We start from the raw sequence: 25,281 nt of genomic DNA on the forward strand, positions 1-25,281 counted from the left end.
CAGTCACTTGGTGTCCAGCCCAGAGTGGCACGTCTCTGTGGAAGGTGGTTGAAGTGGGGGGGGCACATAGGGGTGAGGGCACACCAGCTGCCCTGCTCTTCCACTTCTGTTGGGATGTAGCCCCCTGCCAAGCTCATCCCCAATGGGCATGGAGCAGGTGCTGACAGCCTGCTCAACCCCTTGCCCACCTAAGCCCAAGGAGCTCAACCTTGTGGCAGAGCTGCCAGTTGACCCAAGGGCATAGGCACTAACACTGCCTGCCCCTACCAAGAGGCACATACCCTGCCCAGAGCACACAGGCATGGACCTGGGAAGGACCTGGTTTAAGAAATTACACAACAGCAAAACAAACATGTACAAATGTAGTGGAGTGTCCAACCAAGCCCCTGCAGCTCTAGGGCAGACAAGGCCTTTGCCTGCAGCCAGCAAAAGACTCCTAGGCAGTGTGGGGGCCTGGACCCAAGTCAGTGTCACAGCCAAACTCCTGGTCATGTTCATGATGCTTTCTTGCTGCTCTGGGGCTTCTCAGTGTGGTGCTCCTTGCTCTCACCCTCGTCCCCAGTCTGCTGCTGCAGCCACATGCCGGCGTACACACCACCCTTTTGCAGCAGCTCCTCATGCCTGTGAGGAGAGCGGAGGGATGCGGGGTCCTGAGCTGGTCCCAGAGCCAAAGAGGAGATTCCCTCCCCCAGCCCTCCCCTTGTGCTCACCTCCCTCGCTCCACAATGTGCCCATCCTTAAGCACCAGGATCTGGTCTGCGCCTACCACAGTGGAGAGCCTGTAGGGAAAAGCAGGTGTTACCCTGAGCTGGGTGGGAGAGGGTTCCTGAGGGTTTGCATAGTGCCAGGAGATGCAACCCCAAGGGCTCTCACCTCCTGAGCAGGGGGCAGGTCTGTGTGCCCCTCCTGTTTGTGGGGTCTGGCCAGCACCTCCTGGATCAGCCCTTTCCCCTTGTCCCTACCTGTGTGCAACAACGATGGTGGTGCGGTGGGCGCAGACCTTGGCCAGAGAAGCCTGGATGTTCCTCTCAGTCTCTGTGTCAAGTGCAGATGTGGCCTGCAAGGTGAGACACAACATAAGGAAGGGACAGAGGTTGTGTGGGCAGCTGCTAGGCACGGGGCTTCTGCAGAGCTGGGTAAGGCTGGGCCGGGGCCACTGCTGTTACCTCATCCAGCAGGATGATGTGGGGACCCTTCAGGATGGTGCGTGCGATGGCAACGCGCTGCTTCTCACCTCCGCTCAGCTTCAGACCCCGCTCTCCCACCTGGGTGTTGTATCCTGCAGCCACAAGAGCAGAAACATGATGTGCTGGTGCCCTCTGCAATGGAGATGGGGACCTGCTGCCCTGGGAGGTCCTGCTGCAACCACACAGCCATGTGGTAGAGCCTCAGCTTATCCCTGTCCAGGGGCTGATCTAGCCCTGGAAAGAAGGTAGGGAAAGGCAAAGCAAGACACAAAGTCATGCAGGTGTCTCCGTAGGAGGTGTCACCCAAGGATACCTGTGGGGGCAACTAGAAGGTCTTAGGGGATCATGGGATGGCAGGAACTGCAGGGGTCTCACCATCAGGAAAAGAAAGGATACGGTCGTGGATGTCAGCAGCCCGGGCTGCCTCCTGTACCTCCTGGTCAGTGGCCAGGATCCGTCCATAGCGGATATTGTTGGCGATGGTGTCGTTGAAGAGCACTGTGTCCTGGGGCACCACCCCAATGTGAGCACGCAGCGAAGCCTGCTTCACCTGGGAGGCAGGGGAGAGGGCTCAGGCAGACCCACACCAAATTCAAAGATCCCTCTAAAACCCAATCCTACCCTCAGCCATGAGCCCCATTCCTTGCAAGCTATGTGCTGTAGGGTCGCCCTGCACCACAGGCTCAGCTGCATCTCCACTCTGCAGTGGGGAGCCCTAACAGTGCCCTAGTCCTTCCCAGGGAGCCCCAGTCAACATTTCAGCCTGGGGTCCCAGAGTCATTCCATTCTGCCACTTCTGGCACAGCCGTCAGCCTGCAAGGAGGCTGTGGGGGCTGCATGCTCACCCCTGCCCTGGGGAGGTGCCAGTGCCTGCACTGAGCAGTGCTGCAAGGCCCAGATGAGCTGGTGTGTCCTCCCCCGTCCTTGGAGGCCCTCGCCCCTCACCTGGGAGATGTCCTGCCCATCAATGCGGATACAGCCACCCTGTACATCGTAGAAGCGGAAGAGCAGACGGATGATGGTGCTCTTTCCAGAGCCTGAAGGTCCCACCTACACAAAAAGGAAAAGGGACTTGGAGATGGCAAATTCCCAGCTGCTGGAGGCCAGGGGCCGTACAGGAAAGGGTTGGTCCTGCTGGGGGCTGTTCTTCCCACCTTCATATTTTCCAGCCTCTCTACCCCCATCCTTCCCTCCCACAGTGAACTCACAGTCCCGCTCTCACCAGAGCCAGGGTCTGCCCAGGCATCACAGAGAAAGAGACATCCTGCAGGATTTCCTTCCTGGAAGAGGGATATGGAGAGGGGCTCAGGACCACTCCACTGCCCCACATCCCTATAGCAGGTCCCACCCTGTGTCCAGTACCCCATACCCATCCATGTAGCTGAAGTGCACATTCTCAAACTCAATCTGCCCAGCCTCCAAGCGCAGGTCACTAGCATTCACCACATCCTTCACCTGTCGAAGTAGAGGCTCAGGCTCAGAGCCAGCCAATCCCCAGGGCAGGCCCAGTGAGGGAGCAAGGTCCAGGAAAAGTGGCACCCACCTCCTGCTCCTCGTGAAAGAGCTCAAACATATTTTCCATGTCCACAAAGGAATTCTGGATCATCCTGAAGAGGGCAAAGACCAGAGAAAAGGGTTTGGGGAAACACATACCGACCCAGTCACCCATGGAGAGGGGGACACCAGGCACTTCCACACCTCCCAGCATTACCTATAGTAAGTCCCAAACCAGTTGAGCGGCGTGTAGAGCTGGATTATGTAGGTGCCAAAGAGGACAAAATCTCCCACCTGGAAGGGACAGGGTATAGGGGTCTGTAATCACCAGCCCCAGGGCCCCACCTGAGCAGGGGTCTGCACAGGCTGGCACCAGCCTTACCTGCAGCTTGTTTTCAGTGACAAAGTAGGCACAGAGCAGGGACCCTGCCAGTAGCCCTAGGCCAATGACCAGGTTTTGGGTCTGGTTGAGGAGGCCCAGCGAGGCACTGACCTTCCACTCTGAGACCTGGAAGAGACAAAGTCCTGTGGAATGCTGCTGCCTCCAAACCAGACCCATGGTGATCTCCATCATCCCCAAAGGTGCCTGTGAGGTTTGGCTTCTTCCCCCTTGGTGCCCCTAAAGGTGCTGAGCACCCCGTACCTGGTACTTGACAATGGCATCGTTAAAGCGGTTCACCTCATAACTCTCTGCATTGTAGTACTTCACCTACAGGAGCAGAGCTGGTATCAGCACCCAAGCAGTCCTCTGTGACCCCCCCCAAACTCCTACAGTACCGTCTCAAAATTGAGGAGTGAGTCCACGGCCCGGGACTTGGCCTCATTGTCCCGTGTGTTCATGTCCCGACGGTACTTGGTTCTCCACTCAGTGATGAAGACGGTCAGAGCTGTGGACAGGAGGAAGCTGCATTGCAAGGCTCCTGCCACCCCACAGCCTGGCAGCCCTGTGCCGTGATCCTCCCCACTCACTCAGGTACAGGCTCATACACACGAAGATGATGAGGCCAAACCAAGCGCTGAAGACCGAGGTGAAGTAAACTATGCTGATGACAATATCCGCAATGGTGGGGACAATGCTGAAGACGATGTAGCTGGGGGGTGGGAGGAGAGATGGGGCATCAGCCCAGCTCGGTGGGGCTGCCCAGCCAACCCCCCACCCACCACAGGCACACTCTGACCTGAGCAGGCTGTTGATGCTGCTGGTGCCCCGGTCCACGCTACGCAGGACCTCACCGGTGCGACGCCCCAGGTGCCAACGCAGGGACAGCCCGTGCAGGTGGGCAAAGAGCTGCACCTGCACCTGCCTGTTGGTGAACTGCTGCACCCACACCCACAGGAAGGTGCGCAGGTTGCTCACAAAGCCAGTGGAGCCTGCAGGGCAATGTGGAAAGGTCAGCTGAGATCAGCTCCACTGGGGCATGCAGAAGACTTCCAAAAGTCCAGCTGGGAAAGGGGGATTTGGGATGAAGCCCACTCAATCCCCCTAACCTGGGACCAGCCCAGGTTGCTGATTCCAAGAGAGCAGCAGTGATGGGGCATATGGGCTTCCCTGGTCACCCCAGCACGGGTATGATGTGCCCAATATAATCTCTCATCAGTGCTCCATCCTTCCCAATGGTCCTTACCAGCACCTCCACCTTGCAGGAACTTCAGCCCCACATAGCTGCAGACAGTCCAGGCCAGGGTGTGCCAGGGAGCGCCAACTGTCAGCTCATTCACTGTGGGAAGTGTGCCAAGGGTCAGGATGGAGGGACAGGGAGCATCCCAGGGTGCCTGTGGGAACCAGCCCCAGCACCCAGTGCTGGACCCTGACCCCCTGGACTCTGGTCCTGCCAAACCCCTGCAACCCTCCAGGTCACCTTAACACCCCCAGAACTTGGTGAGGCTGTGGCAAGCCTCACACACCAAGCTCCAGGTGCCTCACCAATGTTCTTGTAGTAGATGGGGACGAAGACATTGATGGCCCGCTCCAGCCCCATGAGTGCCATGCAGAACAGCACAAGCCCCTGCAGCAGGTGGTTGCCCCTTGGCCACATGTATGGCACCAGCAGCTGCAGCTTCCTCCGGAAATCCTTCCAGGTGGAGGTGGTCCTGCTGGCATCAGTCAGGAGTGGCTGGGGGAGAGCAGACCAAGGAGTCATTGCCCTGGCACCCCAATCCAGCTGGCAGTGGTCCTGGGCAACACCCCAAGAAAACCAGCTCCACTCCAGAGTGCTCACTCCATCCTCCAAACAGGGCTGCATCCTAGTGACATCAAGCAGGGAGATTGGGCAGCCCTAAACCTTGTCCTCCCACATCTCACGGAGATGCTGATCCCAGGGCAGCTGTATTTCCATTTTATCCCCAGCTCCCTCCTGGCCATATCCTAAAACTGCTTCAGTCCCAGGACTCACCTGGCTGTTCTCCACGTCCCGCTCCTCCTCATTGATTAGCAGCATGTAGGGCTTGTGGGGTAGCCCCGGGGCCTTCATGCCCAGGATGAAGAGCATGAATGTGCAGATGTAACGCAGCAGCCAGAAGCCAAACTGCACCTAAATGGAGAGTTAAAGTTCAGCATCTCAGCTGGCCCCCAGCACAACCCTGAGCATGGGATGGGTATGATCTGAGAGAGACAATGAGCAGAGAATGGGGATGGGGTGCAGTGTGCCAGGGGAGACCCCATGCAGCTCAGTGGGAGTCCCTGGTTGAGCACAGCACCTCAGACAGGCAGCACCCAGACTTTGTCCTTCCTCCCTATATCATCTGGCTCCATGCCCTCTGCACCTCAAGGTGCACTTATCCTAAGGGGTACACAGAGGCAAAGGGCTGTGGGAAGCAGGGAAACACCCCTACTTCTGCACCTGGGTCTGAGCCAGGTAGAAGCAGACCTGGGTGGGGCGTGGAGAGATGTGGGCACATGGAGAGATGTGTGATAACTGGGCTTGGGACTGAAATATCTGGCAGGTTTGTGGGTAGAACCCAGAACTGTACACACCCTGGGCATGGCAGGTTATGACATGCATACTCCATCCCCACACCATAATTCTGCAGTCCCTCCCACCTCCAAAAGTGCCTCATTCCCTTTCCCTAACCACAGACCCCCAGCCCACCTTCTGATTGGTGTCCTCCAGTGCCCACCACCACAGAGGGCTCTTCCAGCACACCAGGGTCAGGTTCTCAGCAGCAAAGGCCAGTGCCCAAAAGAGGAGGAGGACAGTGCCATGGCCCCGTGTTCGGTCATGGGCCAGCACCCGGGTATGCTCCAGCTGCAGGAGGGCAATGGCACAGCCCCAGCTGAGGGCCCAGAGGCAGGCATACAGCAACATATACCCATAGAGCTGTCTCAGCCCCACTCCTTGCCACAGCAGCCCACCAAAGGGCTGCAGGGCCAGGAACAGGGACAGCAGGACCTGGCCACGGTAGAGGTGAGAGCGGGGAATGTACTTGGGCTCCATGGCACGGCTGAAGCGGGCGTAGCAGGCATACTGCAGGGCACCCAGCAACAGGCAGACGCTCAGCAGTACAGATGGCACCAACGTGAAGAAGAAGCAGGGCTGGAAGCCCTGCTGGACCCAGGCCTGGGTGATGGAGTTGTTGCCCTCACAGTAGCCCCCCAGCATGGCCATCCTGGCAGGTCACCAGCTGTGGAGAGAAGAGAGCCTGTGGCAAGGTTTCAGGATGAGCTGTGCTACCAGCTGCACAGAGGGACTCACAGTGGGGTGGCATGGCCAAGCAGCAAGGGCCCTCACAGGGCAGGGGCAAGTACTGCTGGACATGGACACATGACACGCGGCATGCAGCACACACAAAGCGGTGCATGCAAGCAGGGCCAGCTTTGCATGGGGATGGCCATGAGCACCACACCTACTGTGTGCCCTGGATGAGGGCACAACATTAGATTGGGCCCACCAGAGCCACTCGGGCCCCTGAGGATGCCTTCGGAGACGAGAACAGCGGGAGCCGCAGGGACAGGAAGGCAGAGTGAAGCTGGGAACGGTCTCAAGTGGGAGGGAGCAACGGCGGTGATGCAGCGGCAGGGGCACAGGTGGGGGAGCGGGCGGGGATGTGGAGGATGCTCGGGGAACCGCGGGGCCGTGCAGCGGAGAGGCAAGGGCAAAGACAGGGACACATCAAGAAAAAACTCGCGGAGGGCGAGGCAGAGACCGCGCCGGGTGAATGCCCGGGCGGTGCCGGCGCCGCTCAGGCCCGGGACAAGCGGCCGCGGCCCCGTCGCCGCCCTGTCGGCCCCGCCGCGCCCGCTCACCTGCCCTGGGCCGCTGGCCTTGGCCCGGTCCCGGCCCCGCGCCGTCGCCTGCCGCTGCCAGCCGGGCCCCAGCGCCGTTCCGCCCCGCCCCGCCCCGCTCCCCGCCCCGCGCCGGCACCGCCGGCTCCTGCCCGCCCGCCTCCTTCCCGGCACCGGCACCGCAACGCCCGCGTGTCCCTTCCCCGGGCCCCGGTGCCCAGCCCCGGGCGGCACGGACCTCCCCTGCGGCGCCGGGGATGGGGAGGGGTCGGTGCCGTGGGCCACACTCCCAGGCCGGTGGCCGCGGAGGGTCTCCGCCTCCGATGTGAGACGCCCCGCTCTCGCTTATCGCCGCCGCCAGCCCGGCCGTGCGGTGCCGCGATAGCCCCAGGAGCCCCTGCGGGGCCTCCTGCCACAGAGGTCAGGCAGGACGGGACACTGGCCTTACGGGGATAAATATAGCCCCTGCTCCTCCCGCGGCTGCTACTACGCTCTTGGGAGCTCCCAGTGCCGCCGGAGCAGTCGGCAGGCTCCTCCCAGCCTTCTGCTGCCATGGCAGGCCAGGCCCGGGTGGGCTGCACAGAGCGAAGGGAGACTCGGACACAGGCAGGGATGATACACCCCATCTTTATTAGACGGCTATACAGCTGTACAGCGAGAGCACGGGGGTACAATACTGCACTCCCCAGGGACCTCCGTGCCCGCACATCTCAGGAGGAGATGAGGAAGAGTGGCTCGCCATGCACATGGGACACTGATGACACAAGCAAAACATGCGGCAAAGACTTGGGCCTGCTATGTCTGACCTCTCCCTCCTGCCAGCCCAGGGAAAGATACAGAGTTTCCCCCTGCCCCAGGGCACTGCCTTCAGCCATTCAGCTGTGCAGACCTGCAGCACCTCCATTAGGAAGCCCAGACACAGTGTCCCATAGGCCCAGAGCACCCAGGTCCACAGAGCCCTGACCCCAGCACTGAAGAGCTGATCCCCACCCTGAGCTCTGCTTTAGAACACTCTCTTTGATCTCATACAGACCCCAGAGCAGTAGTAGCTCCAGCCCTGCCCAGCCCTCCCCACAGTAATAAGGACCCCACTACCCCAAAGAGCCTGCACTTGTGCAAGCCCCCTGGCCCTGCTCATGCCCAGGCTACCAGGGTGCAGAAGTGTTGGCAGCAGGTGGCTTAGAGCTGTCCCAGGTTCAAAGGGCAGAGGGCAATAACCCTGGCAAGAGAAGAGGGATGGCTCTGGACTCCAGAGACAGCAGGGCAGGATGAGCAGTGCTCGCAGAGCGCATGACAAAAGCAAGCAGCCCTTGCCAGAAGCAAGGGGAATGAATGGAAAGTAAGTCGTAGGCAGGAGTTAGCTGGGATGCAATTCCCCAGAAGCTGCAAAGAGAAAAGGGGGAAAACAGAGGATGGTGGGAAGGTCTTGTCTGAGGCTACATTGCACAGCTGGGATCCTAATTCCCCACCACCACCCGGAGCCTGGGCTGAGGTGTGCCTCTCCCTTCTGGGTTCAAGATGCCCCTCCTTGCTCTGCCAGGCATGAGACAGAGGCATGGTCTCCACAGAAGCTGAAACCACATTGTAAGCAAAAGGAAGGTTTCAGGAGGAAAGGAGGAGCTGGGAACCTCTGGGCAAGATTCAGGATGAGCCAAAGCCTTTGCTGGGGAAGAGGAAAGGCCCAGTTCCACAGGAACAGCTGCATCAGAAGGACAGAACCAATACAGCACCTGGGCATGGGGAAAAAGGCCTTTTTTGTGCCTGGAGAAAAGGAACTAACACACAGAGCACAAGACCTTCAGGTTGGGCTCTGAGTGGGCTGTGAGCACTCCTGGAAGATGCCAGGCTGCTCCACACTGGGGTCTCTTTGACACTGCAGGAGGGCCCACTAGTAGCCCACATCCCATAGGTGCCATACATGGGGAGGATACTGCTGCCCTGGCACAGAAGTATCACTCCAATGACCCTTTCTTGCATGCAGGGAATGGGCCAGCTGTCATGAGTCAGGGAAGAGCTGTAGCATCCCTGGATCGAACCAGAGCTGTTTCCACCAGCTCTCTATCTCACTTGTACTCATACCAGCAGCAGCCACCAAGGCCCATCCCTCTGGAGGGTGCTGGGACAGAGGGGTGGGTGAGTGCCCCACCGTTGTCCTGCTCTGAGCTGAGAGGCACAACACTGGTCCTCTCTGGGAGGACTAACGTGGTCCTAGGCACCTTCTCAGGGCTGCAGGCAGGGCAGTGTGGTGCTAAAGGCTGAGCTCCCTGAGACCACCCTCAACAACTACTGCCCTCATTTTGATGGCAAGTCCCAGCTTTGGGTGCATGTCTGGATGGAGCTGACGCCATCTCCCATCCCTTTGAAGAGCAGCTGCTGCTGCCACCTCCAAACCAGTCCTCCAGCAGCTCCTCACTGCAAGTCCCGTCACATCAGTTTCCACAGGCTCTGCAGAGATCCTCTGACACGGACGACACAGATGTGAACACAGACACAGGTATGTACTCACACACGCATTCACCCCACAAGTCAGAGTGGCGTTGACTTGACACATAGCTAGACACAAGGTGCCACAGCAAAGATGCTGGCCTGGCAGTTTTGTCTCTTCGGTAATTGATGGCAACAAAATGTCCACTCAGTACAGGAGAAGAATCAAGCCCATGCCACATCCTGCTGTCCAGGTGGCTCCCAATCTGCAAACCCCATGAGATCCCCAGTCTACCAGGCTATACCTGCAAGACAGAGAGAAAATGTGGCACCTACTGGGACCAGCTGCCAGCACCCCAACCTGGCATCTGAGTACACCTTGCCCCTCTCAGCCACAGCCATCACCCTTACCTTGTGGATCTGTGGCGGAAGCTCATCCTCCGAGCTCTCCTCTGGCACAGGCTCTGGGTGCCTTGCTGACTGCCCGTCCTCGGCCCAGCCCCCCAGAGGGAGGCGGGAGAAATGTGATGGGGCTCTGTGCACTGTGCCTGGGTCTGCAAGAGAGGCAAGAAATTAGATTAGCTACCTGGGGAACTGCCAGTGTCCAGCAGCAGGCAGGCTATTTGTGCCAGTCCATAAAGGACATCGGTTACAGAGCTCTGACCTCTGCCCCAACTCAGACCTCTGCCCAGGCTCCCTTACCTGTGATGCCACCGTATCGCCGCTGGAAACCAGTCTGTAGTGTGGCTGTCTCCTCAGCAGGCTGCCGTGGTGAGGAGAAGGGGTAGCTGGCAGAGCGGGGAATGGGGACGGGGCCACCCCGCTGAGCCTCCAGCTCTTCGTGGGCACTCTCCCCACTCTCGTCACTCTCTCTTCGATGCCAAGTGTGCCGCTCGGGCTCCAGCTGGGCATGCTGCTTGTGCAACTGCAGGCCAAAACATGAGTGACTCAGCTGTGTGGGAGAAACCAGATGCCCAAACACACCCTCTCCGCAGCACTGCATACACACTGTTTTTCTCATCACAATGGACAGGGCAGCCACGTCCTGCCTGCCCTGCTCCATGCCACTCTGGCCAGCCCAGCTCTGGATTGCTCACCTCGTGCATGTAGAGTGCATGAAGACTCATTTCAGTAGAGGCATACTCCGACAGGATCATGCTCTGCAGTTGACCCTCCCAGGCGCTGCTCCCCGAGCTCACGGTCCTTGCATCAGCACTGCCACGGAACACACCAGTAGCGTTTCCTGCCCAGGTGCCCCCACAATGCCCAGCCCCTCTCCACTCTAATGTCAGGCTCACAGAGATCTACTCCTGAACTGGGTACAAAGAGGCCCATCTACAGCATCTCGCAAAATACACAAGCCCTGCTATGGCACTGTCTCTTCTCTACACAGGGGTTTCTCACCAGTGTAGTACCTACAGGAGAACAATAGGACCCTGACACTATCCTATGGGGCCAGTCTTAGCACCTGGCACCAGCGCCTAGACCGGAGTCCAACTCTGCATGTGTATGTCCCTTGCTGCCCAGGCTGCAGAGATAAATGCCACCATGCATCTAGGACAACAGGATGGCATTTGGGCAAAGGGTAAAGAAACCTGGCTGCCCTTCTCCAGCCAGCAGCTTACCCAGAGGCTGTCATGGCACTGGCACCACGAGGCTGGGCTCCCTCTCCATCCCTTCCTGATGTCTGGAAGCCACTGGAAGGCTGCTGGGCAGACTGGAGTGGGGAGAAGGAACGTAGAGCCGAGGCCACTTCTGAGAGATGGCGGGAAGCCTGTCCATCCCGGCTCATGTGGAAGCCCAGTGCTGAGGAGCCTGCTATCACATTGGCAATCAGGCTGTGAGGCTGCAGAGTTGAAAGAGAGTCACTGTGCTATGTAGAGCTGGAGGACTGATCTCACCAGACATACAGAGCTGGGCTATCTTGGCCCCTCTCCCATCTCACAGGGGTCTAGGACTGCCTGTTATCTTCTCCAGAAACCCAGAAGTGTCCCAGATAGTGCTGATCTACATTTTCCTCCCTGGATACATCCCAGGCAAGGGCAAAATTACCCAGAGGGCCTGATGATGAATTTGCCAGCATGCAGAAAGCACCCCAAGAACAACCCACATGCCCTGAGCCTGGGCACCTCTGACTCCGACTGCAGGGACTGGATGGAGCTGAAGAGGGCATTTTCAGGGAGCACAGCCTGCTGAGCCAGTGCCACACTGCTGTCCCGGTGCACCCGCTCCTTCAGGAAGCCGATGAAGGCTGTGCTCTCACGGGGTGGCTGCCACTTGGGGTTGGTGATGGCAAAGTGCATGAGGGATAGCTCCGTCTTGCCATCCTCAGCCTGCTGGTAAATGGAGGCCTCCGTCTTTCCTGCTGACATCCACTGTGGACAAGAGACAGGTAATGAGAGACAGGATCTGCTTTACAACCCTGCCAGCCCTGGGAATCCTGCAATCAGTCTGGGCAAAGCATGCAACAGCCAGGCCATGCAAGGCCATGGCTCCCTATGTAGCAGGTGCTACACCAGAAGTCCCTACACTCATTTGGCCATCTCAGCCTGGAGAAAAAGCAACAAAAACAGTTTGTTCCACCTCCATCCCAGAACATGAATTGCTGCAAGGGAACTGGGGAGCTGGGAACAATCACACAGACAGGAACAATTACAGTGAACAAATAACTCTTCTTAAAGGCTTCCTGCCACGATGAGCTCACTTCCTTCCTAGTTCATGACTGTGTCACTAGGAAGTCTTTCCCAAGGCAAGTAACCTAAATTCCCAGGCACACAAAACAGATGGATCCATGGACCCCTTTTCCCTCCATCGTAGATTCTTCATAATGGAAAATGCTTCCCATTTCCGCTAGACTACTTCTCTCCTGAGCATAAGCAGGAGAGAAGTGATCACACTTTCTAAATGTCCACATTCCACTGTCCTGAGGACACACAACCCTTGGCTGTGAAAACAGGCAATGACATCAAAGAATGATACAGCCTGATTCCCAAAGCATCTGGTTAATAATCACAGCTGGGCCACAAGAGCCTTCTGGAGCTGGTGACCTGTGTCGCCAAACCCAGACACCCTAGCAAGAGGTGGGTGGCTGGGCTGTGAGCTGCCAGGAGTGGTGAGTTCGGGCCTCTCATGGGTCTAAAGGACCAGACATGCTGGTGGGCTGCACGGGACCTACCGCAGGGTGGCCGTGCTGGCGCACATCCATCTGGGCAAAGGAGCAGGTGTCACCCACACCCACCACCTCCACGGTGAAGTTACGGAAGAAGTCAACAATGTCCAAGGACTTGGGCCGCAGGCAGATGATGAGGATCAAAGGGGTAATGATGGGACTCAGGAGCTCTTCCAGGATGAAGACCTGAGCACAGAAATGATGGGTTCAGCACAAACTTGAGGGTCAAAAAAACCACAATGACAAAACAGACCACAGAGGTAGCCCTCCATCTTCTGGGGCAGGGTATCTCTGATGATGCTGCCTTGTTGCTCTATGAACCCAGGAGCTGTTGAGCTCCCCAGCACCTTCTCCGTCCTGTAATGGGGGTAAGTCCCCAGCCCCACAGTTAAGCCAAGCTCACCGCTTTGTACTGGAAGAGCTGGGCAAACTCGTCCCTGGTCTCGTAGCGGTGGGCGTTGCCCTGCCAGTGGTCAGGCATGTAGTGGATGTGTGCCAGGATGACTCGCAGCAGCTGCTCTGGGCAAAAGACCAGGTGCTGGTCAGGGATGAAAGACCTGCACAACAGGACAGGGAAACATCACAGTATTACACCTCAGTTCCTGGGAGATGTCATCTTGGGTGGGCAGGGTGACTGGCCCATATCACAGCTCTACCTATAACCTTCCAACCAGACCAGCCCCTCACACCATACAACCACTGCAGCCAGGATCGCTACCTCTCCCCAGCCATGCCCCTCATTCACACAGATTCACATCCATTTGCAAGCAAAGAGCATGTTTAAATGGATTGCTGCCAGCCCCACTGCTCCCTACAGCACTGCCAGGAGCCTGGGGGCAGCACAGACCCACCTTACCTGCACACCGTGATGCCCACCCCGAGCAGGGTGACCGTGGTCAGGACGTGCTCGACCGCAAGCACGTCCTCATCATAGATGGTGAGAGCGATGAGCACAGCCAGGATGGAGCCAGCGAAGAAGGCCACGTTCTTGGCCACGATGGTGAGAAGCGGGGAGATAAAGCAGTTCATGTACTTGGAAGCTGGCTTGTACCCCTTGCTGAGGCGCGAGTGCAGTTCGTGATCCAGCTCATTGAAGTGACGGAGGTAACAGCGGCCATAGAGAGACCAGCAGCGGGCACCCAGGCTGCCCGGCTCCCGCTTCAGGATCTCCGTGTAGCTGAAGAAAGCATAGAGGATCTGCCAGATGAGGATGAGGGGGCAGAGGAGGAAGTTAGCAATGCCAATCCAGAGGATGCGAGTGCTGAGTTTCTCAGCCAGCTCCAGGCGGTTCCCGGCTCGCTTGTATTCAGCCTTCAGGCTCCACTCGTTCTCAAAGAGGGAACCGGGACCCCAGAAGAAGATGAGCTCAAAGTTGTACTTGAGCCCACGCGTGTAGAAGACGGTGTCTCCCAGCAGGGGCAGGCGGAAGCGGATGGGCAGCAGTGACTTGTTCACCATGGCCACCATGTAGTTCTTGAAGCGGAGGATGCGGTGATAGATGTCCAGCTCTGTCAGCTCCTTCTTGTGGATGCAGATCTGGTGCTCCTTCTGGATCTGCACAATGCGGGCCTGCACCTCCTGCCAGGTGTAGTAGGGCAGGGTGGACTGGAAGGTGGACAAGCAGCAAGATTAGGAGCAGGAAGTATCCAAGGACAGAAGCCAGGCTCAGCCCATTGAAGTACAGGTCCCAGCACACACCTTGGGGTGCTGACAAAGTGCATGCAACACCAGGACATGAGGCACCTTCTGGCACCACTTCAGCCTGCAGCAGGCAAACCCCACACCTTGCCTTGGTGCCCTTTACCCCTAGATTAGCACAGATGACTGTTTCCCAGCCACTCATGCACCAGCTCCTTGGAGACATAAACACAGGTCCAGGCTTCCATTGTTCCTCCCAGAGCTGCCATTTGGAGTCAGCAGGGAGAAATAAACACGGAAGGGACTTCAGCAGTGTCCCAGAGAGAGCCCATGGAAAAACTGGGGACAAACCAAGCCTTTCAGCTCACCCCACCTTTCTCAAGATACTTTCTCCCTCCAAAGGATGCGCAAATGCCTTTTCATGTTATTCATTAGAGCAAGAACTCTGGACTAGGATGTATATACAAGCCTCAAACTCCATCTGTAACACATTGATCTCCTTGTGTGACCTTCACAACTAAGTAGCTCCAAGCCTCCCAAGTAAACAAGGAAGCTGAGGCTGTCCATATCCCAGGGAAGGTATGAGGATATCCTCACTTATGCCTTTTCTGTGGAAGGCATCACAGAAAAGGCCACCGCTGAAGAACACACATATTGGGTGGCATATGGCAGAGGCATGCGCCAGCAGGCGGAGAGGCAGACTGAGCACAGAGAGGTTAACACAGAATAAACTGGCTGCTGGAAAAGAGGCTGAAAGGAGATCATGTGGTTATGGAGCAGAGGGAAGAATGCTCAGTCTGACTGAGAAGAGGAGAGGCGTGAAGGCAAGTTGCAACCACCAGCAAATGCCTGCCATGACCCTCGGCAGCCCTGCATGCAGCCCCTGGAACAGCGACCTACCATGGGGATCTTCAGGGCATTGATGTAGAAAGAGTGAATCTCCCAGTAGCAGCAAATATTGTAGACAAATTTGACAAGTCGGTGGATCCAGAAAACCCCAGCTATCACTAGGATGCAGATGAGGAAGCTGTTTGCCTGGATTCTGCAAGCAAGAAGAGGCAAGTAGTGGGACACAGGCCCAGACAGGAGCCCTGAGTACTTACGAAAACAAGAGCAGGGGCTAACATGCCCTCCACTGCCCCTACCTTGCACTGCAGACATTTGGAGGCAGGAAGGCATCTGGCAGAGTCACCTTAATCGGCTCGCTGGGATGCTGGCTGTGATTTAATGCTTTGTTGGCAAAGAGGATGTCATAATCAACACAGCTGATAAGAAAGGTGGTGAATGCCACCACAAAGATGAACTGCCTGTGAAAAAAGAGAAGTGTTGTGAGAGAATCACCCTTCTGCTCCACCACAAAACGTGAAGCAGCCAGGGGCATATGCCACGGAGATGCAATCCCACAGCCATGGCAGCAGGAATGCTCACAAGCAACAGTTCCTCAAAGTGAAATGCAGGTCTGGGGCATGGAAAACCCTGATGAATGGGATACAGGACAATTATGAAAGGAGACCTTCCACCTACACAGCTGCAAATGCTTGACAAGTGCCTGTGGCTGTCCTCCAGCAGCCGTCACAGCCACAGCAGAGGGGAACCTGCACTTACATGAGCTCAAAGATCTCTCCAATAAGCATGCAAGTGAAGCCATTCTTCTGATGCAGGTTATAGACGTGAAAGCTACAGTCAAGGAAAACCGCGTGGAGACTCCTTTCAGATGAAGGATGAAGAGGCTTCTGTCCCACTGGTTTCCACAGCTCCTCAGCCAAGTCTCCCTTCACCACCAAGAAAAAATCTCTCCCACCTCTACTCATCAGCAAGCTGGTTCCCCACTGCAGGAAAACACACTCTGCCTAGGTAAAGCATAGCTGGGGTAGAAGGACTTGGCTTTGTTCATGCTCCTTTCTTCCTGCACTCAACACCCATAGCGGGGGTCTGCTCAGCACAGAGCAGAAACTCAGCCCGCACTCAGGCTGCACAACGGTGGATAAGGCAGGGCAGGGTAGGGCAGGACAAGACAGAGACAGACAAAAATGCATTTAGTGGCACCTGGTATCTGCTCCTGCCCTCAGCAATGTGGTCAGCATAACTAACACCATTTCATAAGGCAAGCAGCCCTTCTCTGTCAGCGAGGGTGTCACCTATTAGTGGGTCACCCTTTCCCCAGTTATCAGGCGCTGAACGTCCTGTGAACCAAGTAGATAAATCAAACGGGTTTCTGCTTTCCCTCCCTATGGGCCTCAAGATTCCTTGGCACCAGGCTGATTACTCTCTTCCGCGCTGTCCTTGAAGGTCCCAGGCACCTGGCCAACCCAACAGAGGTGATGACCCCATCACAGAAGAGGGAAGCATTAACAGCACCCAGAGCATATCCACAAAATCAAGGAGTTGCAAATCCTAAGTGGGAACCTGTATCACAGCTGCTGGCGGACAGTGAGACCGAGGACCCCTCAGTAGCCAGGCATACCCCTATTGGCATGTGCTTCTAACGAGGACTAAGTGAATTACTCAAATTCTTTTTTTTGAGTCTACATTACGATCGCTATATTGATACAGCAAACCATATGTTAAGATACGTCCAGATCTGTCAAGAGTACAGGTGATTAGAGACCACAAACTAAGAGATACTATAAAATTCTGTTCTCTGCTACTTATAAAATTGTACTATACTGATTCTGCCTACAGAAATCCTGTACTACTTGTAAATGCCACGCTAGCAATAATATCCTGTTAAGAATATAAGGCATTAACTGTACGACAACAGTACCATGGTTACTTTCCCAAGAATTCCTAGAAGCACGTGTATGACCCTGTGTCAAGTGACAGCGTCCCAAGGTATGGGGGGTTCTGTCAGCCCCTCTGGAGCTGTGCAGCGTCCTACAGGGATGGCTGACACTGCCCAAGCTCCAAGTTACACAAAGCTCCATGTTTTCCCCGTACTTAGAGCCGGGACGAAGGGAATACATCCCGCCTGACCCTCGCCCTACAAAAGGATATGCGAGAGAAGAAAAGGTCGAGGTTCTCGATGTGATGCCACGGAGCTGAAGGAAGAAGCAGCACAGGGTGAGGGGTCCTCGGCACACCCACCCTTGGTGTTGTGACCAGCACAACCTACCCCTTCCCCCGCTGCCCCTGGCACCCGAGGCCCCAAACCAGCCCCGCAGCCGCCACCTCGGCTCCCCTTGGTGTCTAGCCTCTCCCCTGCGTCCCCGGCCTCTTCCGCACCCCGCCGCCGGCCAGGCCCCAACCCCCGGTGCCGGTGCCATCGCTCACACTTGGCGCCCTCGGGGACGTGGACGAGCAGGTCGCCGCCACCGGGGGGAGACTCGGTGGAGGAGCTCTCCAGGCGCTGGTACTGCGTCTCGAAGTGGGCCATGGCGGGACCCCGCGCCGCCGCCACCGGCGCGGCCCGGCGCGGCCCGCACGGCCCCGCCCGCGACTGGCGGGCACGGCGCCCAGTGGCGAGCGGGGGGCGGGACGCGGGACGCCAATGGGCGCGCGGGATGTGACGAGCGGCGCTTCCGGGCCGGGCGGCGGCGGCCGCGCGTGAGCGGCGGGGCGGGCACGGGGGAGCGGCTTCGGGAGCGGTGGGGGTACGGCGGCTGGGACGGGGATGGGGGTACAGCGGCTCCGGGAGCGGTGGGGGTACGGCGGCTGGGACGGGGATGGGGGTACAACGGCTTCGGGAGCGGTGGGGGTACGGCGGCTGGGACGGGGATGGGGGTACAGCGGCTCCGGGAGCGGTGGGGGTACGGCGGCTGGGACGGGGACGGGGGTACAGCGGCTTCGGGAGCGGTGGGGGTACGGCGGCTGGGACGGGGATGGGGGTACAGCGGCTTCGGGAGCGGTGGGGGTACGGCGGCTGGGACGGTGACGGGGGTACAGCGGCTTCGGGAGCGGTGGGGGTACGGCGGCTGGGACGGTGACGGGGGTACGGCGGCTGGGACGGTGATGGGGGTACGGCGGCTGGGACGGTGACGGGGGTACAGCGGCTTCGGGAGCGGTGGGGGTACGGCGGCTGGGACGGTGATGGGGGTACGGCGGCTGGGACGGTGACGGGGGTACAGCGGCTTCGGGAGCGGTGGGGGTACGGCGGCTGGGACGGTGATGGGGGTACGGCGGCTGGGACGGTGACGGGGGTACAGCGGCTTCGGGAGCGGTGGGGATGCGGCGGCTGGGACGGGGATGGGGGTACGGCGGCTTCGGGAGCGGTGGGGGTACGGCGGCTTCGGGAGCGGTGGGGTACGGCGGCTTCGGGAGCGGTGGGGTACGGCGGCTTGGGGAAGGGGGATCGTGCACGGGTCCCGGCCGCGGTGCGGGATTGTCCCGAACCCAGTGAGAGCTCGGACGGGGACAGGGCGGCGGGCCCGTGGGGCGGGTGTCGGGGCGGTCACCGGCGGGTGCTTCCCGACGGGCCCATTACTCAGGCACTGTCCCGTCCGCTGGAAGCAGTAGCGATGCCGGAGAGCAGGTCCGTGTTTGAAGCCGCTCAGGACCCTGAACTCCTGCACGGACTGACCCTTGTCACCGGAGTTGCTGTGGATGCAGGTGCTGCCCAGCTGGCACCTGCGAGCCACGGTGCGTGGGGCTCCGCGGGAACGGCGGGAGGGAAGTTATTTGACTAAGCTCGTGTCCGCCACAGATTTGGTGTTCTGTCCCCAACTCAGCTTGGCCGATCACCCCGGAGCTTGGCCGTGCTACCTGGTGGGTGGGTAAATGGGCTTTTTTTTGGTGACACCCCAAGGTCCCCGAAGCTCCTTCAACCATAGGTTTCTTTGGGTTGGCTGAGGAGGGACCGAGAAGGCTCCACTCCTTGCGGTGCAGCCTGCGGGGCTGCCTGTGCACAGCCCTTCCTCGTGCTTCCAGAGAAACCTGCAGCAGCCAGCTGTGAGGAGAAGGCCCCTGGGGTCGCCGAGGTGCCAGAGAGGATGTGTTGCTTGACCTGCGGGCAGGTGTTTGGGAGCCGGGAGGAGCAGGTGAGCAGGGCTGAGCAGTGTGAAGTGGGAGTGGGGCTGGCACGACTGGTGGGATCCTGCTGTGGAAGCTCAGCCCCAGCATGGTGCAGCCCAGTGCTGCTTGCCCACTGTTTGCCCATGACCTATTGGGATCTGGCACTCAAACCTTGTATGTTATCAATTAAAGGTATAATTTACTGGAAGTAAAGGGTAAGTGCAGCACAGGCCTGTACTTGTTCAGGTTAACTGTTTCATGGGTAACTCCTTAATATACTGTGATTTTCCAATCAGGACCGCTGAAGGAGCCCAGTTTAGTCTTTGGGGTCAGTTAGTCCTTAGCATCAGTTTAGTCCTTGGGGTCTGTCACCTTTGGTCACCCTTTGGTGGTGATGGCTTTTATGGACCACCAAGATGCTGCCAGCTCATACTTTTTTGCTCCACAGACTGAGCACTACCGTCTTGACTGGCACCGCTTCAACCTGAAACAGCGACTCCTGGGGCGCCGGACACTGCCCGCAGAAGTGTTTGAGGAGAAAACCTGCACAGGTGAGGAGTTGGGCTGTCAGCAACCTCACTGGGGTTCTTCTGTATAGGGGTGAAGCCCTCTGCTGGCGCAGCTTTCCTTTATTCTGTCCCTATGGAGTCTTCTCGGGATCCAGCACTGCTCCTTAGCTGTTAGGATTTGTTATAGGCAGAAGGGGGTGTTTAACTGAACACCTGCCTAAGCATGTCTGGAGATCCAGAGCTCCAAACACCTATCTCCCCCAGGTCACAGCCTGTTTGTGATATATAGGGTTATTTGACAGAACATTTCTGGGGTTGTGGGCACTCTGCAAGTGCCCTTGAAGTCATCTACAGAGTTTTGGGGAGGCTATTCAATAATTTTTGCTTTCTTTCAGTGCATCTTTTCTTTTCCTTGCAGGTGATGTTTCCAGCATCTCAGGATCTGACTCAGATAGCTCTGATGTGAGCAGTGAGTCAGAGTTGCTGCCCTCTGTCAGTGACACGACCCGGACCCCCCAGATTCCCCGCTCCCACAAAGTGCTGCTCCGCAATGCGAAGGGCCAGCTCATCTCTGCGTACCGCTGCGTGCTGGTCACTGGGAAGGCAAGTCACAGCCCAGCTTTTTGGGAGAGGGAGTCCAGAAAAGGTGGGTGGCACTTGGGGGTAGATGTCTCTCTGACAGTCTCCAACCTCCTGTGATAGGAAGGGTGGACTCTGGTGCCAGGTCAGAGCCCCAGATTTGTGGGTGGCTTGTTATTTGGCTCTGGGGTGCTCCCAGAAACCTGCTTCTGGTGCTAGCAGAGAGGCTGGTTTCTGTCCTGGGGACAGCAGGAGGTAAGGAGGTAATTCCATGGGTGCTAGCAAGGGTGTCTGTGTATCAGGGTGACATTGAGGAGCCGGTGGAGCTGACAGCATCACTGCAGAGCCTCAGTGCAAGCACGTGCTGGGTTGTGCTGATGATGGGTGGCGGGCACTTCGCAGGAGCAGTGTTCCGGGGGTGAGTACAGGGGGACAGTGGGATTGTCCCTCTGGGCACAGTCAGCTGCAGCTGCTTTTGCATGTGAATGCCACGAACACTAAGCTCTGTTGCTCATGCCTGCCCCTCTCCACAGCCTGCAGGTGCAGGAGCACAAGACCTTCCACCGCTACACGGTGCGAGCACGGCGGGGCACAGCCCAGGGCCTCCGGGATGCCCAGACCCCGGGGTCAGCACCCAGATCGGCGGGGGCCTCTCTGCGCCGCTACAACGAGGCTGCACTGCTCAAGGTGAGGATGCACCGCAGCGCCGGGCTCCTGGCAGGGAGAGTGCTCCTGGCTGCCTCTGACAGGTGGTACCACACTGCTGCTGGAGGGCACGGCAGGGGCGGTGGGCTCTGGAAAAGGGCCAGGGCCCAACTGAGGCTACTCTCTTCTGGACTTGTCCCTGCTCCAGAGCTATGTTTGCCCACATAGTGTGCTCAGGATCCCATAAAGCTTCTTTCTCCCCAGGATATTCAGGACCTCCTGGCAGCCTGGGCACAGCACCTGAGTGAAGCTCAGCGCATCTTCCTCCGGGCCCCTCGTCACAACCGTGTGCTGCTCTTTGGTGGCAGGAACCCACCCCTCACCCGAGGGGACCCTCGCATCTGCCACATCCCCCTCAGCACCCGCAGGGCCACCCTGCGAGAGGTGCTGCGCGTCCATGCCACGCTGGCCAGCCTGCAGGTGTATGGTGAGTTGGACCAGTCCTTGTGCCTGTGGGTCAGGGCAGGTAGGGTGATGTGGTCCCTTGTGCATTAGGGGACGCTGCCCTATGGCGTGGAGGTGCTAGCTCTTCAGCCCTCAGTCCCTGGAGACATGGGGTGCTCCCTGTCCCCAGGCAATGACGGGAGCACCCTTGCTGCCCAGGGAAGGACACACCACTGGAGGACATCACTGGGTCTCCCCGGAAAGTGTGGCAGAAGAGGCAGCAGAAGGCAGAGGTGGATCCCCCGCAGGAGGACACAACTGGTGAGTTGAACCATGGAGGGAGACATGACTGAGCAAGCAGGAAGGGTCTGATGTTATGGCATGGGCCAGATTTGCAGCTACAGAGTGTGGCTGGACAGAAGAAAGACAGGGTGTTCTTGGCTAAGAGCCCTCAATGATTAGTTCTGTGTGTGGAGCCTTAGCCCCAGTCTTATCACCCCACTCAGCCCCAGAGGAGGAGGAGGAAGAGGAGGAAGAAAGCCCTGCAGAGGAACTGGAAACTGTGGAAGTGACACTGGGGACCTTGGACCTCCGAGAGTTCGAAGTGATGCCCAAGCGAAACCGCAAAAGGAGGAAGAAGAGGGACAAGAAGGTGGAGAAAGGTGAGGGAAGAACTGGTAGGGACAGTGTAGCAAGGCCATGGCTGGGATGCAGGCAGACTCTGACCCTCTTCCTCACATTGCCTGTGCAGGACCTTGTGCTAAAGAGACTGGATTCCAGTGTGGGCAGCCTGGCTTGGAGCCAGTGACAGAGCTGCAGGAGGAGGCTGAGGCTGGGCTGCTTCCCTGGAGCAATGGAGGTAAGTGGCATTTGCTGGATGCCTGCCCCATTTACTGGTGGCTTTTCAGTGGGGTGAAGAGCACATTGTCATGCAGATGCCCAGAACAGCTGGGTCTGAGAAGTCTTTAGTGCAGTCCTGTGCCTTTGAGTGAGCTGTGTGTTTGGAGCCAAGGGGTCAGGCAGCACCTGGCTAAGCCAGGTGTGTTGGGGGGATTGGAGTGGATGTTACTTCAGGAGGAGACTTGTTTGCTGACAACTGTGCCTAGCAATGCCATAGCACATGGCCACAGACTCTGAAGGTGCTGGAGATCCTGCAGTGCCCAAATCCAGCTAGCAAGCTGATGCATTTTGTCTGTTCCCTAGTCAGACCACAGTGCTGCTCTGCCCAGGCTGCCCACTGGACTCCCCTCCTGTTCTTCCCTCACAGGAGACCCTCAGACCCAGCTCTGTGATGCTCTGTTCACTGCCTGCAAGACAGGGGATGTGCAGACACTGCGGCACCTCCTGGGTGTGCCAGAGAATGGGGGCCTGCCAGGGCCCAGTGAGGATGAGGAGTCTCTGGATATGGCCCGCTCCCTGCTGAACCAGCCTGTGGATGAGCGCGGCTGCACCCTGCTTCACGTGGCAGCACAGGCTGGCAGGGCTGAGGCTGTGTGTCTGCTGCTGGAGGCGGGGGCAGACCCTGCCCTCAGGTATGGCTGCAGGGCACCCAGTGGTTCACAGCCCCTGCAGTGGGAGTCTAGCAACTCACTCCTGTCTCAGCCACAGGAAACTGGTGCCACTCTTGTCCTGGGACAGCCAGTATTGGTCTCTGTGACCCAGGATGTCTTGGGTTTTTACGGGAGGCCTAGGACCTGAATCGCCCTTCTCTCTGCCTGCCTGGTCTGGCATGGCAGCAGGTGGACAGTGCCTCAAAGTGCACCCAGGTTTATTGGTAGGCAGTTGCAAGGGCCAGGATGAGACAAAAGCCCCACGCAGGGGCTTTGAGAGGCAAGAAGGACTTGGAGGATTTGGAGGATTCTGGTATAGGATTAAGGAACTTTCCCCTCCTTGGCTGTGATACTGTGGCCTGCAGTACACACTGCTCATCTCTGGGGGGTCTCTGGGCTCACAGCCCAGTGGGATGCAGATGAATTTTGCCTACTGGAGCGGCAGTAAGATGGCAGTGTGAGCGAGCTGGTCTCCCTTGTCTCACAGGGACAGGCAGGAGAGGACCCCATACTGCATCTCTGCTGACAGACGGACCCGCAATGCCTTCCGCAAGTTCATGGTGGACCATCCAGACAAGTACGACTACAGCCGTGCCAAGGTGGGTGCCTGCCCTCTGCCCTCACTGGCAGGGGGACCCCAGAGCAAAGCTCTCCTTTCCCACTTGTGCATTGCCCCAGGCTCAGTGGGAGATGCTGTCTGCCCTCAGGTGCCCGGGCCCCTGACACAGGAGATGGAGGCCAAGAAGCTGGAGAAGAAGCGGGCACAGAAAGCCCAGCGGAAGCAACGGGAGCAAGCACAGCGGGAGGAGCAGCACCGCTGGGAGCAGGAGCAGGAAAAGAAGCAGTGGTTTGCAGCTCTGTCTGACAGGGAGAAGGTGAGGATTGGGAAGGGGATCCAGCCCAGATAGGGCAGTGCTGATGGGGTGGGCTCTGGGCAGAGCAACTCCCAGGGGCTGCAGGGGCTGAGCTGTCTCTGTTCCCCAGAGGGCACTGGCTGCTGAGCGGAGGTTGGCTGCACAGCTGCAGGACACCGGCACGACTCTTGCCAACATCAGGTAACCATCCCAGCAGCATGGCTCTGAAGACAAATTCTCCCATGTCAGTACAGTTGTTCCCTGCCTTTCTTTCTCCAGTTCTCATTTCCAGTCCAAAGCTATTCCTGACCACTCAATTCCCCGTAGTGCTTATGTAAATGTTTCCTCCCTCTCTTGCCCTGCCCCCCTAAAATATTTTGCTCAGGATGACTTGGTTGACTTGCAGCCACATCTACAGCAAGCCAACGCCCCAGCCATTCCTGCGTCCCTCTTTACTTTCCTCTGCCACCCCACCAGTTTGTTGGCAAGCCAGCACTCCCTATGCTTATCTGGGCAGTGGCTTTAAAACCTTTATAGGGCCAAGCCCCTACATGTTCATCCTGCCTCAAAATACCTCACATCACGCTCCAACAGAACATCTCCCCCAGGGAGTATGTCCTGCCCAGGCCATTGGGTGAGCACATCAGCCCCGTGAGACCAGAGGAGCCCCAGCTCCCTCATGCTGCTGGTGTCTTGTGTCACAGTCTAGACAGGGAATCCTTTCCTTTTGTAACTCTTTTGCAAGTGTCCCCTTTGCTCAGGGCCAGCTCTGCTCTTACCTGCAGCCGCTGCTGGCATTGTGGAGAGTCCCTGTTGGGACGGATCCCTTTCCACTACCTCGACTTCTCCTTCTGTTCCACGGCCTGCCTGCAAACGCACCGCCGGGCCCAGGCTGGCCGCACCTAACGCTGGAGACTGCTGCCACCTGCCAAGGACCAGTGTGGTGGGGACATGGCTGAGCACTGGCTGTGCAGCAAGGGAGAACCTGCAGCAGGGAGCAGCAATGAGCCTGGAGCAGCGATGGTCAGAGGGACTCACCTGGCCATGTCACTCTCCAGGAAAGCTCTGGCAAGGCTCTAGGCATGAATATCACTCTGGGTGGTGACTCTGGCAAAGTTAATAACAGAGGTCTCCATGTGCTAGTGTGAGGGGCTGGGACTGTTTGGTGGCCTGGCTTCAGCCAGAGGTCCTGCTGCCAGCTTTTCTCACGGCTACCTCATAGGTTGTTGTCTGTAGGTGTAAGGACAAATCCTGACACATACAGACCCTGCAGCCCTGAGCTACCTGCAGCCATGCCTGTGGATACCATCAAGGCTGTGCTTTTACCTCTCCTCTCCTGGCTGCCATCAGCATCTCAGCCATCATGTTAGCATCTACTTCCTCTGCCTACATTGTCAATAAAGAGGTGCCTTGACCCCCTGGCCATGGGGGAATCAGCATGGTCACTGGAACTATTTGGGATGAGTGTGGCACTGACATGCAAATCAAGCTCAGTCCTGGGTCCAGTACTCATTAGCACAAGCCCTGCCTGTCCCCAGAGGTCTGTGCCAGGACCTGTGCCGCTTTCCTTAGCCCCTGTGTGCTTCATCAGCCCCCTGCCATCTCCCCAGCCCCAGTGA

At 58.0% G+C, this 25,281-nt stretch overlaps 3 protein-coding genes across 4 annotated transcripts; 1 reads left to right on the forward strand and 2 right to left on the reverse strand.

Moving 5' to 3' along the window:
• Window positions 1-304: 304 nt before the first annotated feature.
• On the reverse strand, window positions 305-7,323 carry ABCB6 (ATP binding cassette subfamily B member 6 (LAN blood group)). Of its 2 annotated transcripts, none has more exons than XM_068195581.1 (20): window positions 7,142-7,323; window positions 5,771-6,302; window positions 5,075-5,212; window positions 4,606-4,795; window positions 4,307-4,399; window positions 3,860-4,052; window positions 3,651-3,772; window positions 3,459-3,568; window positions 3,325-3,390; window positions 3,064-3,189; window positions 2,899-2,975; window positions 2,731-2,794; window positions 2,557-2,642; window positions 2,410-2,467; window positions 2,133-2,237; window positions 1,563-1,737; window positions 1,167-1,279; window positions 963-1,057; window positions 711-779; window positions 305-621 (listed from the first exon to the last, which is right to left on the reverse strand). In XM_068195581.1, the coding sequence occupies exons 2-20, from the start codon at window positions 6,284-6,286 to the stop codon at window positions 495-497; spliced, it is 2,523 nt and encodes an 840-aa protein (XP_068051682.1). In that variant the 5' UTR covers window positions 6,287-6,302; window positions 7,142-7,323; the 3' UTR covers window positions 305-494. The 2 variants fall into 2 exon arrangements, with proteins under 2 accessions (XP_068051682.1, XP_068051681.1); XM_068195580.1 differs by lacking the exon at window positions 7,142-7,323 and adding an exon at window positions 6,925-7,080.
• A 191-nt stretch (window positions 7,324-7,514) lies between these two features.
• Window positions 7,515-17,570, reverse strand: ATG9A (autophagy related 9A). Its single transcript, XM_068195579.1, has 14 exons — window positions 17,405-17,570; window positions 17,129-17,172; window positions 15,740-15,804; window positions 15,280-15,441; window positions 15,035-15,176; window positions 13,353-14,101; window positions 12,900-13,053; window positions 12,503-12,682; window positions 11,457-11,702; window positions 10,953-11,173; window positions 10,425-10,542; window positions 10,030-10,252; window positions 9,739-9,881; window positions 7,515-9,632 (listed from the first exon to the last, which is right to left on the reverse strand). Exons 1-14 carry the CDS (start codon window positions 17,505-17,507, stop codon window positions 9,627-9,629), a joined length of 2,556 nt encoding a protein of 851 aa, XP_068051680.1. The 5' UTR covers window positions 17,508-17,570; the 3' UTR covers window positions 7,515-9,626.
• Window positions 17,571-17,645: 75 nt separating this feature from the next.
• Window positions 17,646-25,113, forward strand: ANKZF1 (ankyrin repeat and zinc finger peptidyl tRNA hydrolase 1). The gene is made up of 16 exons (XM_068195592.1): window positions 17,646-17,724; window positions 18,584-18,709; window positions 18,998-19,107; window positions 19,530-19,632; window positions 20,009-20,193; window positions 20,472-20,587; window positions 20,703-20,856; window positions 21,079-21,301; window positions 21,478-21,579; window positions 21,741-21,920; window positions 22,010-22,117; window positions 22,526-22,790; window positions 23,296-23,407; window positions 23,516-23,683; window positions 23,793-23,863; window positions 24,448-25,113. Exons 2-16 carry the CDS (start codon window positions 18,589-18,591, stop codon window positions 24,566-24,568), a joined length of 2,139 nt encoding a protein of 712 aa, XP_068051693.1. The 5' UTR covers window positions 17,646-17,724; window positions 18,584-18,588; the 3' UTR covers window positions 24,569-25,113.
• Window positions 25,114-25,281: the final 168 nt, after the last annotated feature.

This window comes from Anomalospiza imberbis, chromosome 7 (genome assembly GCF_031753505.1).
Source record: "Anomalospiza imberbis isolate Cuckoo-Finch-1a 21T00152 chromosome 7, ASM3175350v1, whole genome shotgun sequence".
Taxonomy (NCBI): Eukaryota; Metazoa; Chordata; class Aves; order Passeriformes; family Viduidae; genus Anomalospiza; species Anomalospiza imberbis.

Excerpts from the sequence above, each read along its gene's own strand:
- ABCB6 (XM_068195581.1), bottom strand. The coding sequence starts at position 6,286 with ATGGCCATGCTGGGGGGCTACTGTGAGGGCAACAACTCCATCACCCAG. Across the intron at positions 3,190-3,324 it reads ATGCCATTGTCAAGTACCAG|GTCTCAGAGTGGAAGGTCAG; the intron begins GTACGGGGTGCT and ends TGTCTCTTCCAG. Across the intron at positions 622-710 it reads CACATTGTGGAGCGAGGGAG|GCATGAGGAGCTGCTGCAAA; the intron begins GTGAGCACAAGG and ends CTCTCCTCACAG.
- ATG9A (XM_068195579.1), bottom strand. The coding sequence starts at position 17,507 with ATGGCCCACTTCGAGACGCAGTACCAGCGCCTGGAGAGCTCCTCCACC. Across the intron at positions 11,174-11,456 it reads CCCTGCAGTCGGAGTCAGAG|CCTCACAGCCTGATTGCCAA; the intron begins GTGCCCAGGCTC and ends TCAACTCTGCAG. Across the intron at positions 10,543-10,952 it reads AGTGCCATGACAGCCTCTGG|TGCTGATGCAAGGACCGTGA; the intron begins GTAAGCTGCTGG and ends GTTCCGTGGCAG.
- ANKZF1 (XM_068195592.1), top strand. The coding sequence starts at position 18,589 with ATGCCGGAGAGCAGGTCCGTGTTTGAAGCCGCTCAGGACCCTGAACTC. Across the intron at positions 21,921-22,009 it reads GGACAAGAAGGTGGAGAAAG|GACCTTGTGCTAAAGAGACT; the intron begins GTGAGGGAAGAA and ends TTGCCTGTGCAG. Across the intron at positions 23,408-23,515 it reads ACGACTACAGCCGTGCCAAG|GTGCCCGGGCCCCTGACACA; the intron begins GTGGGTGCCTGC and ends GTCTGCCCTCAG.